This window comes from Onychostoma macrolepis, chromosome 09 (assembly GCF_012432095.1).
Source record: "Onychostoma macrolepis isolate SWU-2019 chromosome 09, ASM1243209v1, whole genome shotgun sequence".
In the NCBI taxonomy this organism is placed as follows: domain Eukaryota; kingdom Metazoa; phylum Chordata; class Actinopteri; order Cypriniformes; family Cyprinidae; genus Onychostoma; species Onychostoma macrolepis.
Window position 1 is genome coordinate 5329457 of NC_081163.1, and position 12450 is coordinate 5341906.

The 12450-nt window shown below is 37.0% G+C and overlaps 1 protein-coding gene across 10 annotated transcripts in view; it reads left to right on the plus strand.

The window, feature by feature from the left end:
• The window catches only part of tns1b (tensin 1b), a 255077-nt gene that overhangs the window by 85341 nt on the left and 157286 nt on the right, over positions 1–12450 (plus strand). For all 10 annotated transcript variants that reach the window (XM_058786285.1, XM_058786288.1, XM_058786289.1 and 7 more), the window contains exon 2: positions 11985–12099. In XM_058786285.1, coding sequence (XP_058642268.1) covers positions 11985–12099 — 115 coding nt within the window. The remainder of the gene's footprint in view (positions 1–11984; positions 12100–12450) is intronic.

Sequence of the window (12450 nt, forward strand, 5' to 3'; positions counted from 1 at the left end):
CAGTAAAATATCACAGAAGCGTGGCTTTTGACTGTTTAGGTAAATGGATGGAGGCCCAGTGTTGGACACACACATCTTATCCTGGCAATGGAGATGGGTTTTTCCAATATGTGGACTAACTTCAGCATTGTGGAGGCATGTTTTACATGGATTAACAACACTCGCACATTTCCCGCTCCTTGGGTTCATTTATAGGTGAAGATGTTGTGTTTTTGCATTGGTATGGTTGTTTGAGGGAGTGATTGATGTATCAAGTAAACACAAGAGGGTGGATTTTAAGTGTTTGTGTGTGCTTTTAAAGGATTTATGAGCAGACTTTAGGGTGAGCGTATTTGTAGAAGGTTAATTTTAAGGGTGACTGTGAGTGTATGTGTGGGTTTTGGAGATTTATGCTAAGCCCTTGTGTTGAGCATAGTATGTTGAGGCAGATATATGAGAATGAGTAATGTTTATCAGGGCTAAATGATTGGACAGGGAGAATGAAATAACGTCACTTGGAGGCTCTTTTTGAGAGCTTTAGTGAGCAAATCAAACAGACTGTATCTGAAATCACATAAGTGCCATAGCATTTGCTATATAGGTAACAAGTGAAATAAACGACTGAATGATTTCAAACTCTGCGATTGAAGCACTGACTTACTAATTTTCTATACTGCGTATGAAGGCAAAAAAAGAAGAAAAATTAGGTTTCAGCAAATAAATCAGGCTGATTATGTGTATAAAGTTTGTTTCTTTCTTTCTTTCTTTCTCTCTTTCTCTCTCTCTCTCTCTCTCTCTCTCTCTCTCTCTCTCTCAAAACTTAATAAATTATTAGGATGTGCATGCATACATGCTTTCAAGGTGTAAGGAAAATATGAAAATAAAATATAGAAATCATTACTTGGTCATGGCCACAAGTCATGATTTTAAAACCTTTCTTGAAATTAACATAAAAGTTTATCAAAAACAAATGAAACCATCATGAATAAAAAGAGTACATATTTATGGACTTGAAACATTTTTAAACTAGATTTGTCCTTTTTTAATCATGTCTTTTAATCACCCAGAGTATAAAGATATACAGGAAGTTGTTCACTAAGAAATAAGAGAAAGGTCCACAGAATGGCTAACACTGAGTATAGTGCACAATATTGGGAGTGATTTGGGACACTGTGTGTCTCTGTTTCTGTCTGCAGACGGAACCGTCTTTGTAAAGTGACTGTGTACATTAGGAATGTGTGTGCGCGTTAGAGACGGGCCTGCTGGGGCTCTGCGCTCTGATCCGCTGTAGCATGCTGCTTTTAAGAGGAGGCGTTTAAGTAACCACTGCTGTAATTTAACATCACTTAAGGGCAGATCTGAATACCCTGGAATGACTTCATTCACATTGTTAATTTACAGATTAAACGCTAAGAGGATTGTAGGTGAATGGCTGTATTTACCACGCCTCACCGGACGCCTACAGACACTTTCCCATGACGCTTGGCAGGGTTTTCACATAGAGAGACCAATGCTTTCTATACTGTACTAGGACATAAAACCTGAAGCCTTAACAAATGACCCTACGTTTGTTGAGTAACAGCCTCATATTTCAGCCCCATTCTAAAAACTATATGAATGTTGTTGCATTGTTACACTGTAATGCTCAAACCAAACAGCTGTGTTTGAAATAACTTGTTACCATAATGCCCTTCTAAATCTGCAGTCTGTTTCTTTTCCTTACTCTTTGTGCACATTGTAATTATTTTTCATTTTTTTGACTGACAAAATACTTTTTTTTATTTTTACATTTTTGTTTTAATTAAAAGTGCAAAATATTATATATTAAGATGATAACAGGGTGCCACTTGCTAAATTAAATATGCAACTTGATAGTCATGTTATAATGCCGCATACTACTATTTGAAAAAAAAAAAAAAAAAATATAATATTTCAAGTAGTAGTATGCATTAATATAAATGTTATAATAATAATAATGTTAATAAATAACATGTAAATATAATGTCTATATAAGAATATTTTAATAGTATATTATACTATTATAATTGAACTCTTTTCAGTAATATATTATATATAATATACTTAAGCTATTTTTAATATTATAATATAAAATAATAATAATAACAATAATATGTATTATTAAAAGGCTAAATAAGCTATTTTTAATACACTACATTGTACATTATATTACTTAATTACTTCATATTAATTATTGTATGTAAATAGCTTAACTTGTATGCAATTATGCAATATCTTTGAAATATGCATATTGAAAATAAATTAATTACACTTGTAAATATAAAATGTTTGTTTTTATTGATGAATATAAACACACACACACACACGTCTGGTTTGCTATCCTTGTGGGGACTCTCCATAGGCGTAATGGTTTTTATACTGTACAAACTGTATGTGCTATTGCCCTACACCAACCCTACACCTAACCCTACCCCTTACAGGAAACTTTGTGCATTTTTAGATTTTCAAAAAAACATTTTTTTTTAAGCCTTTTGAATTACGGGGACATAGGCAGTGTCCTCATAAACCACCTTCAAATTGTAATACCTCTGTCATACCCATGTCATTAAACAAATTTGTGCCCCTGTAAATCACAAATCCCCCTCCCCCCACACACACTTTAAGAATTTGAAGAACTTGCTTAATACTCTGAATATACTGCGATTATTAATAAGTATTCTATTTCATTCTAAATATAGCTAACATCTAGCTTGCATAGTTTGACTATATGTCTAATTCAGTGACATTCAGACATTTTTAAGTGTGACTTAAGTGTGCAAATACTTTTGAGACTCATGCTTGCTTCTCTCCTGAGCAGAGTGAGTTTATGATGGAAACACACCTCCTTTCCTGCCTCAGCGGTGATGGCCATGTGCCCAGTCTGTGTCTGGTTGAGCTGAAAGGATGGAGAGAAAGTGAATGTGTGTCAGAACCAGTGAGAGTCAGAATGAAAAGAGGGGTCTGGACCTGCTGGATGAAGCTTTCAGTAACTAAATGAGGGCGTATTAGCAGGCACATTTATACGTATGGCTTAGTTAAAGAAATAGTTCACTTAGAAATCAGCTTCATATTGTATTCCATGGAACAGCACTTCCTGTTTGTGTCGCGCCCCGCTGCAGCTCTGTGAGAATAGAATGTTATCTTTCTCCTCCAGCTCCTCCAGGACACTTCTTCCCTTGCGTCAAGTTCAAAGAAAGCCATCAAAGAGAATCACAGGTGGCTTAACAGCAGCGTCTCTCTCTCACACACACCACCATCTGGAATCATTGTTGTCCTGTAGTAACCGCAACTGAGACCAGGTGCTGCTGAAGCTCATAGTAGTACACTTGTGGGAAAAACTTTCTGTAGAGGAGAGTCTGACACACCAGAGGTGACAGCCACAACTAAGGCTGGTATTTATTCTATGTTCACAATGATTTTGAAGATGATAATAAAATAAAAAATTGTTACACAATTACCTTTTATTGACTATTTAGTTCCCCATTGGAACAACACAAAAAAACTGAGAAGAAAAATGCACTGGACAAAATTATTGGCACCCTTAACTTAATATTTGGTAGCACCCCCTTTGGAAAAAATAACTGAAGTCAATCGCTTCCTGTAACCATGAATGAGTTCCTTGCACCTCTCTAATGGAATTTTGGACCACTCTTCTTTTGCAAACTGCTCCAGGTCATTCAGATTTGAAGGATGCCTTCTCCTAACTGCTGTTTTGAGATCTCTCCACAGATGTTCTATTCAGATCTAGACTCATTGCTGGCCATTTCAGAACTCTCCAGTGCTTTTTGTAACCATTTCTAAGTGCTTTTGAAGTGTTTCGGGTCATTGTCCTGCTGGAAGACCCATGACCTCTGGTGGAGACGTAGCTTTCTGACACTGGCCACTATTTTGCGCCCCAAAATTCTTTGGTAATCATCAGATTTCATGATACCGTTCACACAGTCAAGGCATCCAATGCCAGAAGCAGCAAAGCAACCCCAAAACATCTTTGAACCTCCACCATGTTTGACTGTAGGGACTGTGTTCTTTTCTTTGAAGGCCTCATTTCTTTTTCTGTAAACATGATGTCCTTTACCAAAAAGCTCTACTTGTCTCATCTGTCCACAGTACGTTCTCCCAGAAGGATTGTGGTTTTGTCACATAAGTTTTGGCAAACTCCAGTCTCTTTTTATGCCTTTGTGTCAGCAGTGGTATCCTCCTGGGTCTCCTACCATAGTGTCCCTTTTCATTCAGATGGTGACAGATAGTGCGAGCTGACACTGTTGCACCCTGTGTATGCAGATCAGCTTGAATTTGTTTGGAAGTTAATCGGGGGTCTTTATCCACAATTCGAACAATCCTTCGTTGCAATTTTTCATTAATTTTCTTCTGTCCACGTCCAGAGAGGTTAGCTACAGTGCCATAGGCTGTAAACCTCTTGATGATATTGCACACAGTGGACACAGGAACATTAAGATCTCTGGAGATGGACTTGTAGCCTTGAGATTGTCCATGTTTTTCCACAATTTTTTCTCTCAAATCCACAGACAACTCTTTACACTTCTTTCTTTTCTCCATGCTCAGTGTGACACACAACACAAAGGTTGAGTCAAAATTTTAACTGGTTGAAAGTGTGATTACTATATTGCCCACACCTGTTACTTGCCACAAGTGTGTCTAAATACATATTACTGGAGCATCACATGCTTGAAAAGCAATTATTTGTTACAATTTTGGCAAGTACATTTTTGAGTTCTGTGTTAAATTTTATCAAGTTTTTTGTGTTGTTGCAGTGCAAACAAAAACTAAGCATGTGAAAACCAAAACATTTGCAAATGGAATAATTTTCTGAGAGAAGTGTTGCATTTTCTGACAGAATTGCAAGGGTGCTGATATCTTTTGCCATGACTCTGTGTGTGTGTGTGTATATGTGTATACATACATACATGCATACATAATATAGCATGTTCCGAAAGAAAGGGCCTGATCTTGATGTAATGTTGACCTGATCTTGATGTAATGTTGACCTGATCTAATGTTGTATAAAGCAAATCTGCAGGACCAGGCAGTTTTAGCAATGTGGTTTATGAAATTCAGCTGATCACCAATCACAACTCCCACTTTCCTGGCTGTCCTTGAAGGACTTATGATTGATTGCACCTAGTTGGATGGTGAAATTGTGATGAAGTGATGGTTTTGCTGAAACCACAAGCAGTTCTGTCTTGGCAAGGTTGAGTTGAAGGTGATGGTCCTTCATTCAGCAAGAAATGCATGTTAGACACGCTGAGATGCGAGCAGCTATCGTTGGATCATCAGGATGGAATGAGAGGTAGAGTTGTGTGTCATCAGCATAGCAGTGATTTGAAAAGCCATGTGTCTGAAAGACAGAACCTATTGTGATGCCATGTAGACAGAGAAGAGAAGCGGCACAAGAACTGAGCCCTGAGGCATCCCAGTAGCTAGATGTTGTGACTTGGACACCTCACCCCTCCAAGATACCTTGAAGGACCTATCTGAGAGGTAAGACTCAAACCACTGGAGTGCAGTTCCTGAGATGCCCTTTGCCAATAGGGTTGACAGGAGGAGCTTGAGGTTTACCAATTACATATAGTGTATATTGGTAGAGTTGTTTTTAGGTGCATTTTATGTGCATTTATATTGTCTTTGTACTTGCAGATTTATTTTCACTTTAAAAAGTTGACACATTTGAAAGGATGAAAAATATTAAAATGTTTATTTAGTGATATGGCCCTATAGACAGAGCTATCATTGTCTGATCACCTGTTGCTTCGCCTCTGAAACTCTTAAAATCAGTCACGAAAAGACTGGTCTGCATGCTGCTGTCTGGAGCACATCATGCCCTGCTCCATCTGTGTGGTGATCCGCCCCACCTCTTCCTCTCTCTGGGGTGAGAGGCTGTATTGTCTGCTGTATGGATTGGTCGTCTGAATGAGGCTGAGTGCCTTTCCCAGGGGCTTAGCGTCTCGGCGAGGGGGCTGTGTATACAGTTACGCAGGCCATGGGAGATGATGTGTGCCCTGCTTCGGGTGTTTGGCCTTTGTGCCCATCTGAGAGAGTGAGATGGGCCATTTGAAAGGCTGGCAGTGTTTGGGGTGATAGGATTGGGTAATTAGTAACCCCATGTGTTTCAATAGACTGTGGAAGGTTAGCCAGCCCTCCCCATGATTCCTGCATCCCCAGCCACAATGTTCCTCAACAATAACCCATATCCTAGAGCAGCCGCATTGTCCTGAAACAATTGCGTAACAGCAGAGCCTGGCCATATTGTTTTGGGGGTATGTTTACGTATGTATTTTCAGAGTAAACAAGGGAGTATAAGTAAATGAGTTATGTTTGTGGGCCAAGATTCTTTCTGTCAGTGTTTCTCAGTCTAATTCAGTTCAGCCTCCTGTAGTTGTGAATAAAAGCTCACGGGGTCCTGTCTCACTGTCAGGAGCGCAGACTACTCTCATTCTCTGCTCTCATGAGTTCAGATTGAGACATTTTCCTGTCTGGCCTTTTGCACTCTCTTTTTACGTGTCCCGTGGCTCAATCAGTTTATGTACGCCAGTACAGAATGTGCAAAATGTGTCAATGTGAGAGGGTGTTTTGAGTTCAGATAAAAAGTGTTTTGATTTCAGATTAGTTCACCCAAAGTGAACATTTGGGCATTATTTACTCACCCTCAGATTGTTCCAAACATTTTTTTCTTCCTGTCATTTGTTGCATTGAAATTGACCATTTCTTGATGGCACATCATTTGAGTGCTTCAGCAGAGGGGAAGATTTATAGTGAATTTTCCCTTTAATACAGTACCAAGTATTATAGAGGCTCTTATTTTCAATATTGATACCAGTAAGTAGGCGCTTTTAGCCTTGAGGGCAGTGCGACAACATATCGTTTACCGTTGTGCTATGGGCATCCTGAGTTCGAATCCCGGCTCGAGGACCTTTCCTGATCCTGCCCCCTCTCTCTCCCACATAACTTCCTGTCACTTCTATACTGTCCTATACTAGTAAAAAAAAAATATTGATACCAGTACTATTGAGTAATGATAATTTCGTTTACGAAAACTGACGAAAAATGTTCATTGACAAGCTTTTTTCCCATGACTAAGACGAGACTAAGACGAGATGACAAGGTCAATAAACGATAACTATGACTATATTTCAAGATGCAATTTCATTGACGAAATAAGACGAGACTAAAATGTATTCAAACAAAATAAAAACTTTACCAAAAACCTTTTTATTTTCGTCAAAATAGGAGACAAAATGTTATTGCGGACTGCTGTACACTCCTCTAAACAAGCTTTCATGTGTGCAGTTGCCAGATATCAAGAGCTCAAATGCCCGAATCAGAGCTTCGCTGTTACAAGGATACATTCTCTTCCCAGTGTTTTACTTATTTTAAGCAATCTGGCAACCCGCTCATTGCGGAAGCGCCGCCGCCGATGATCTGAAAACATCGACAAACACGCTGGAGTTTAGCGATCTTAATGAAAGTGTCTCAGCCGGTCTGTGTTCTGTCATGAGATCTCGACTGTATTGTTTACGATTGTGGTTGCTGAATATATGCACCGCTGTTGTTTTAATAGAGCAATGGGCTATTGCAATTGGAATTAGTGGAATTACTAGGAATTTTACTTTTATAATATTTTTCGTTTGTTTTACCTGTTTTCATAATGTACATACAAAGAGTGTATAAGTCTTTGGTATTAATATATAATAAAAAGCCTATAATTAAATCAGTACACTAGATGAGGTAAAATAAACCATGTAGGCCTATGAGTCCACATTCTATCGATATGTGCTTACTGGTGAAAGTGCAATAGGCCTACCTGAAATGCAAAAATAAATTTCTCAAATGACAACAATTATTACAAATATAATTTTGAGCAATTTTTTTTTTTTTTTTTATCAGTTTAACCATTATACATCATGACTTCATTGACTGACTAAAATCTGACTAAAATGCTCATGCATTTCGTTGCCTAATCCTTGACTAAACAAAAACAGGACAAGGTTGACTAAATATGATAACTAAAATAATAATAATAATACATTTATTTTATATAGCGCCTTTAAAAGTTGCTTTCTCAAAGTACTCAAAGTACATTTGACTAAGACTAAATTACAAATGGCTGCCAAAATTAATACTGCTCTAGGTCTACGGTTAATTAATAATAATCTTATTGTTAAAATGTCAAGTTTTCTTTGACTAAAACTAGACTAAAATGTTGAGACTTTTAGTTGACTAAAACTTGACTAAAACTAAATAGGATAAGGTTGACTAAATATGATAAAAACTAACAAGGACATTTAACACGGGACTAAGACTAAAATTGAAAATGGCTGTCAATTATCACTACCATTTAGTGGAAAGTGTTTTTATTTTTTTAAACATTTATGGCAAGTTATTTAACATTTAAAAAGTCATTATTAACGTACAGTAGCTGATATGGACTATCTATCTATTATTATTATTAGTAGTAGTATTATTATTATTATTATTAGTATTAGTAGTAGTAATATTATTAGTGTTTAATTTATTATCAATTATAGAACATAATGTAGTATTATTATTATTATTATTATTATTAATAAGTAATTGTTAATAAATAAATAAAATAATAAACATTATTATTTACAAAAACTGCAACAACAATATGTCTTTATTTATTTATTTTTAGATAAATGGCAGATAAATATTTCACTACTGGACGACTCTCTTTCTTTTTGAATCCAGTGTTCAGAGGAGTGGATGGAGAAATAGTTCCTCTCCTACGCAGCTATTTGCTAACATGGTTCATTTTTTTTCCCCCACCTCGTAGCTTAAGATACAGTTTCTTTTTCATTATGTTTTGTTTCTCTTCCAGCATCGGTGTCAGTCTGTAGTATTGACATTTCAGTACTGTATGGCTGCAGATGTTTTGGCATATAACAAACAAATCACATGGATTACTTCTTTGGCGCTGTTATGCTGATTTTTGGTTCTTGAAAGTGAAAAATTTTCAAAAATTCTCATTTGGTTTTCCACAAAATCATAGAAACAACATGCAGATTTGAAACAACAGGATGGTGAGTAAATGGTGAACATTGGATGAACATTGTCTTTAATAGTTGTTTTAATTTAAAATTGAGCTGTACATACAAGCAGTTGACAGACTGCAGTCTGTATAGTATCTGTATGTGTAGATTGTGTATCATCCAGTATCTGTTAAAGACTCACGGATCTCAGACTGGGGCTCCTGCCCGGTGCATTGATTGTTTTTGGCTAATTAGATTAGTCTAATCACATTAAGTTGGTGCCGAGGCGCGTCCTGACGGAGGAATAGAAATGAGACTGTGTCATTGTTGGCACATAGCCGTCAATGTCACACCGTCCCATGGAGTTTCATTCTTCAGATAAACCATCTTTGTTCGGCTTGTCCAGAGCATCTCTTGGGAGAAGACTGCAAGAAATTAACCCTCAAGCATGACTACCGCGTTGCTTTCCATTGAGGATCATAAAGACGATAAAAATGTTACAGAATTGAGCTTATCTGGCATTATAATGTTTATAGAGTTGGTACAGATTCAGTAGATGTCTTGTTTAATGTGGCATCAAACCTTTGAGAATTAGACTAGGATTTCCTGAACTAGTCGGAGTCTATAAATCCAGATGTCGACTTATATTAGTGCATCGAGGCGGTCTGTCTTGTACAGTCATTTCCTTCATATACAATAGTTCTGATCTACTACATGGAATTTCCTCATGCAGCAATTGATGTCTGCAAGGCTCCGCCCCCTTAGTTACTGTTGCTCAGTCTGACAAACGTTACAGAATGAAGACACTTGGGAGTTTGTTGTCCAAATGTCAGAAAACACTGGCCAGCACGTGTGCCAGCTGAACTGTGCTGCTCCGTCAGCATCTCAATATATGAGACACGTGGCATATCAGATCCCTGCCAAGCTAGACTGGCAGACGTAGGGAAGACCCACCTACATGGTGCTCAAATCTGCTGAAACTGCAGGGAAATTCAGTTGCACACCATTAAGTTTCATAGAAAACTTATTTTTTAAAACAAATTATTTTAATAAAATTTAATACATTTTAACTACATTTAATTTTAATCTAATTATTTTAGATATTGCACCCGTTAATTATTTTCTGTAATGATTTATCCTGTACAATCCAGTATTTTCCTTCACAAACATTTATGCATTTTATGTTATCCTTTGAGTGTAGCAGTGTTATTTTAGTATCATCAGATACTGTTATAGTTTTTATTTTATTAATATTGAAGTTTTTATTCATATTTTTAGTTTAAAAAAATATTTTCTGTTTTTCATTTTAATTTTTGTTCAAGGTTTAGGAATTATGTTGTATTTTCATTTTTAATTAAAAAAAATATATATTTCTATAATATTTCATTTTTCAGTTTATTTTAGATTATTAAATCAGTTTTTCAGTTTATTTTAGATTATTAAATAAAAAATCAGAAATGCTTTGGCAACTAGCCGAAATTAAGATGTTTTTAATTTATTTCAGCTAAAACATATTTCATTTTTATTTGTCTGTGTGTGTGTGTAGTTTTAGTTTCAGGTAAGTATAAGTACCCTGGACTGTACTGCTATTTTTCAGTTTTTTTTTTTTTTTTCCTCCAGTCATGTAAAGTCTTGCTGACTTGTTGTACAACATTGTTTTTAGGGCATTTTAGGTTGGTTTCACAGTCGATCTAAATGCACTACGTACATAAGTAAATCCCCTTGAAGTGAAGTCACAAGTTAAATCATCATAGACATCCGTTACCAATCATCATCATGCACGTTATCAACAAATTAATTTGAGTTCTTTACAACCCTCTTGCTCTTATCTCTTGCTTGAACATTAAATCCAGGCAGGAAAAAGAAACGTCAGACATCATTATGGAAATCGAAAACATGGAGGCCTGAAACAGGGGGTCTGTTGAGGGGAGCACAGCCCATCTGAGCCTGTCAGATCCAAATGTGCGGTTCCAGCTTACATAACACACCTGCAGCGGCCCAAATCCTGTCCATGTCTCTCTTGTTTTTGGATGGCCCCGCTCTCCCCTCTCAGCTCCTACTGAGGGTGAAGCGCAGGGTGCCTCAGTCATACCTAAACGCAGCTGCACCATTCCCAAATAAGGCTCTGTGTTTCATTGAGAATGCTCTGGGTTGCATTTTCACTTTAGACAAAAAAGAACAAGTCGATCTCGATATTTTGTTTGTCTTTAGATAAGCTGCTTCTTTTGTACATGTGCACACTTAGAAGAATAGAAATATACATGTAAAATACTTGAATATATTAGGCACTGTGAGAGATAACACAACTATTGCTAGACATGTCGGTGGGTAACAAATCAGCATATTAGAATGATTTCTGAAGGATCATGTGACACTGAAGACGAGTAATGATGCTGAAAATTTGCCATCACAGAAATAAATTACTTTTCAATATATATCACAGTAGTAAAGCCTTAGTGAGTGTAAGAGAATTAAATCAAGCAGTAAAAATCATCGATCATTTATTTATTGTGCTTTTATGGCCATTAATTTATAAAATAGACATTTTATTTTTTTGTGCTTTTTATGCTTGATGAATTGGTTCAAACTGTCCATTTTGGTTCGTTGATTCAAAACTTTGATTCAGTGTTTTGTTTTGTCATGACTTAAATGCGTTTACAGAACATATTTTTCATATATTACAATGTTTTATTATTGTTTATATTGCTGCATATTGCTCAGTTATATTGCTGCAAAATATTAAATATTATTCTCTCTTGTGTTTATGTAGTGTGGAAACATGCATTGATTATTTTAAATTTTTACTGTATTTTAATTCTTGCATTAGACTTCATTGGCTGTTTGTTTGATATGATGGTTCCTTTGATTGGTCAAGAAAATATTCTTTTTCTTTTTTTTTTGTATCGTCCTGCTGTAGTTGTATGCAGTAAGAGTCCTTGTCATGTCTCTATAACATCCCTTGTTTCTTTTCCACTGCAGCCTGAAGAGTTTGAAGCTGTCCACTCCCACACCTTCCGGCTGAAGACGTTCAAGAAGGGGAAGCACTGCGGCGTGTGCAAGCAGACTGTAAACAATGAGGGGCTCATCTGCAGAGGTCAGTCCGGGGAAGGGTGGACCGCCTGGGGGGTGTCTTCCACTTGGGACATCTGCCCGTCCCAGCATCTGATGAGAGCTAATGGATAAAGGTTGCGATGTTTGTGAGGGGTGGCAGCTGCTCCCACTGACCAGTCAGTCTGTCCCGCTAATGAAATATAATCATTAACCCGATTAGGCCACTGAGAGAGAATGTGTGGTGTTACAGACAGGGCTTGTACTGCTGAACGCCTGCAATGGCTGCTGGAAATTACATCACCGCTTGATGGTTCCCATTACGACAGGATGGTTGGGACAGATATTCACCTGATCTGTTGGTTTGGTTACCAACATACTTCAAAATATCTTTCTT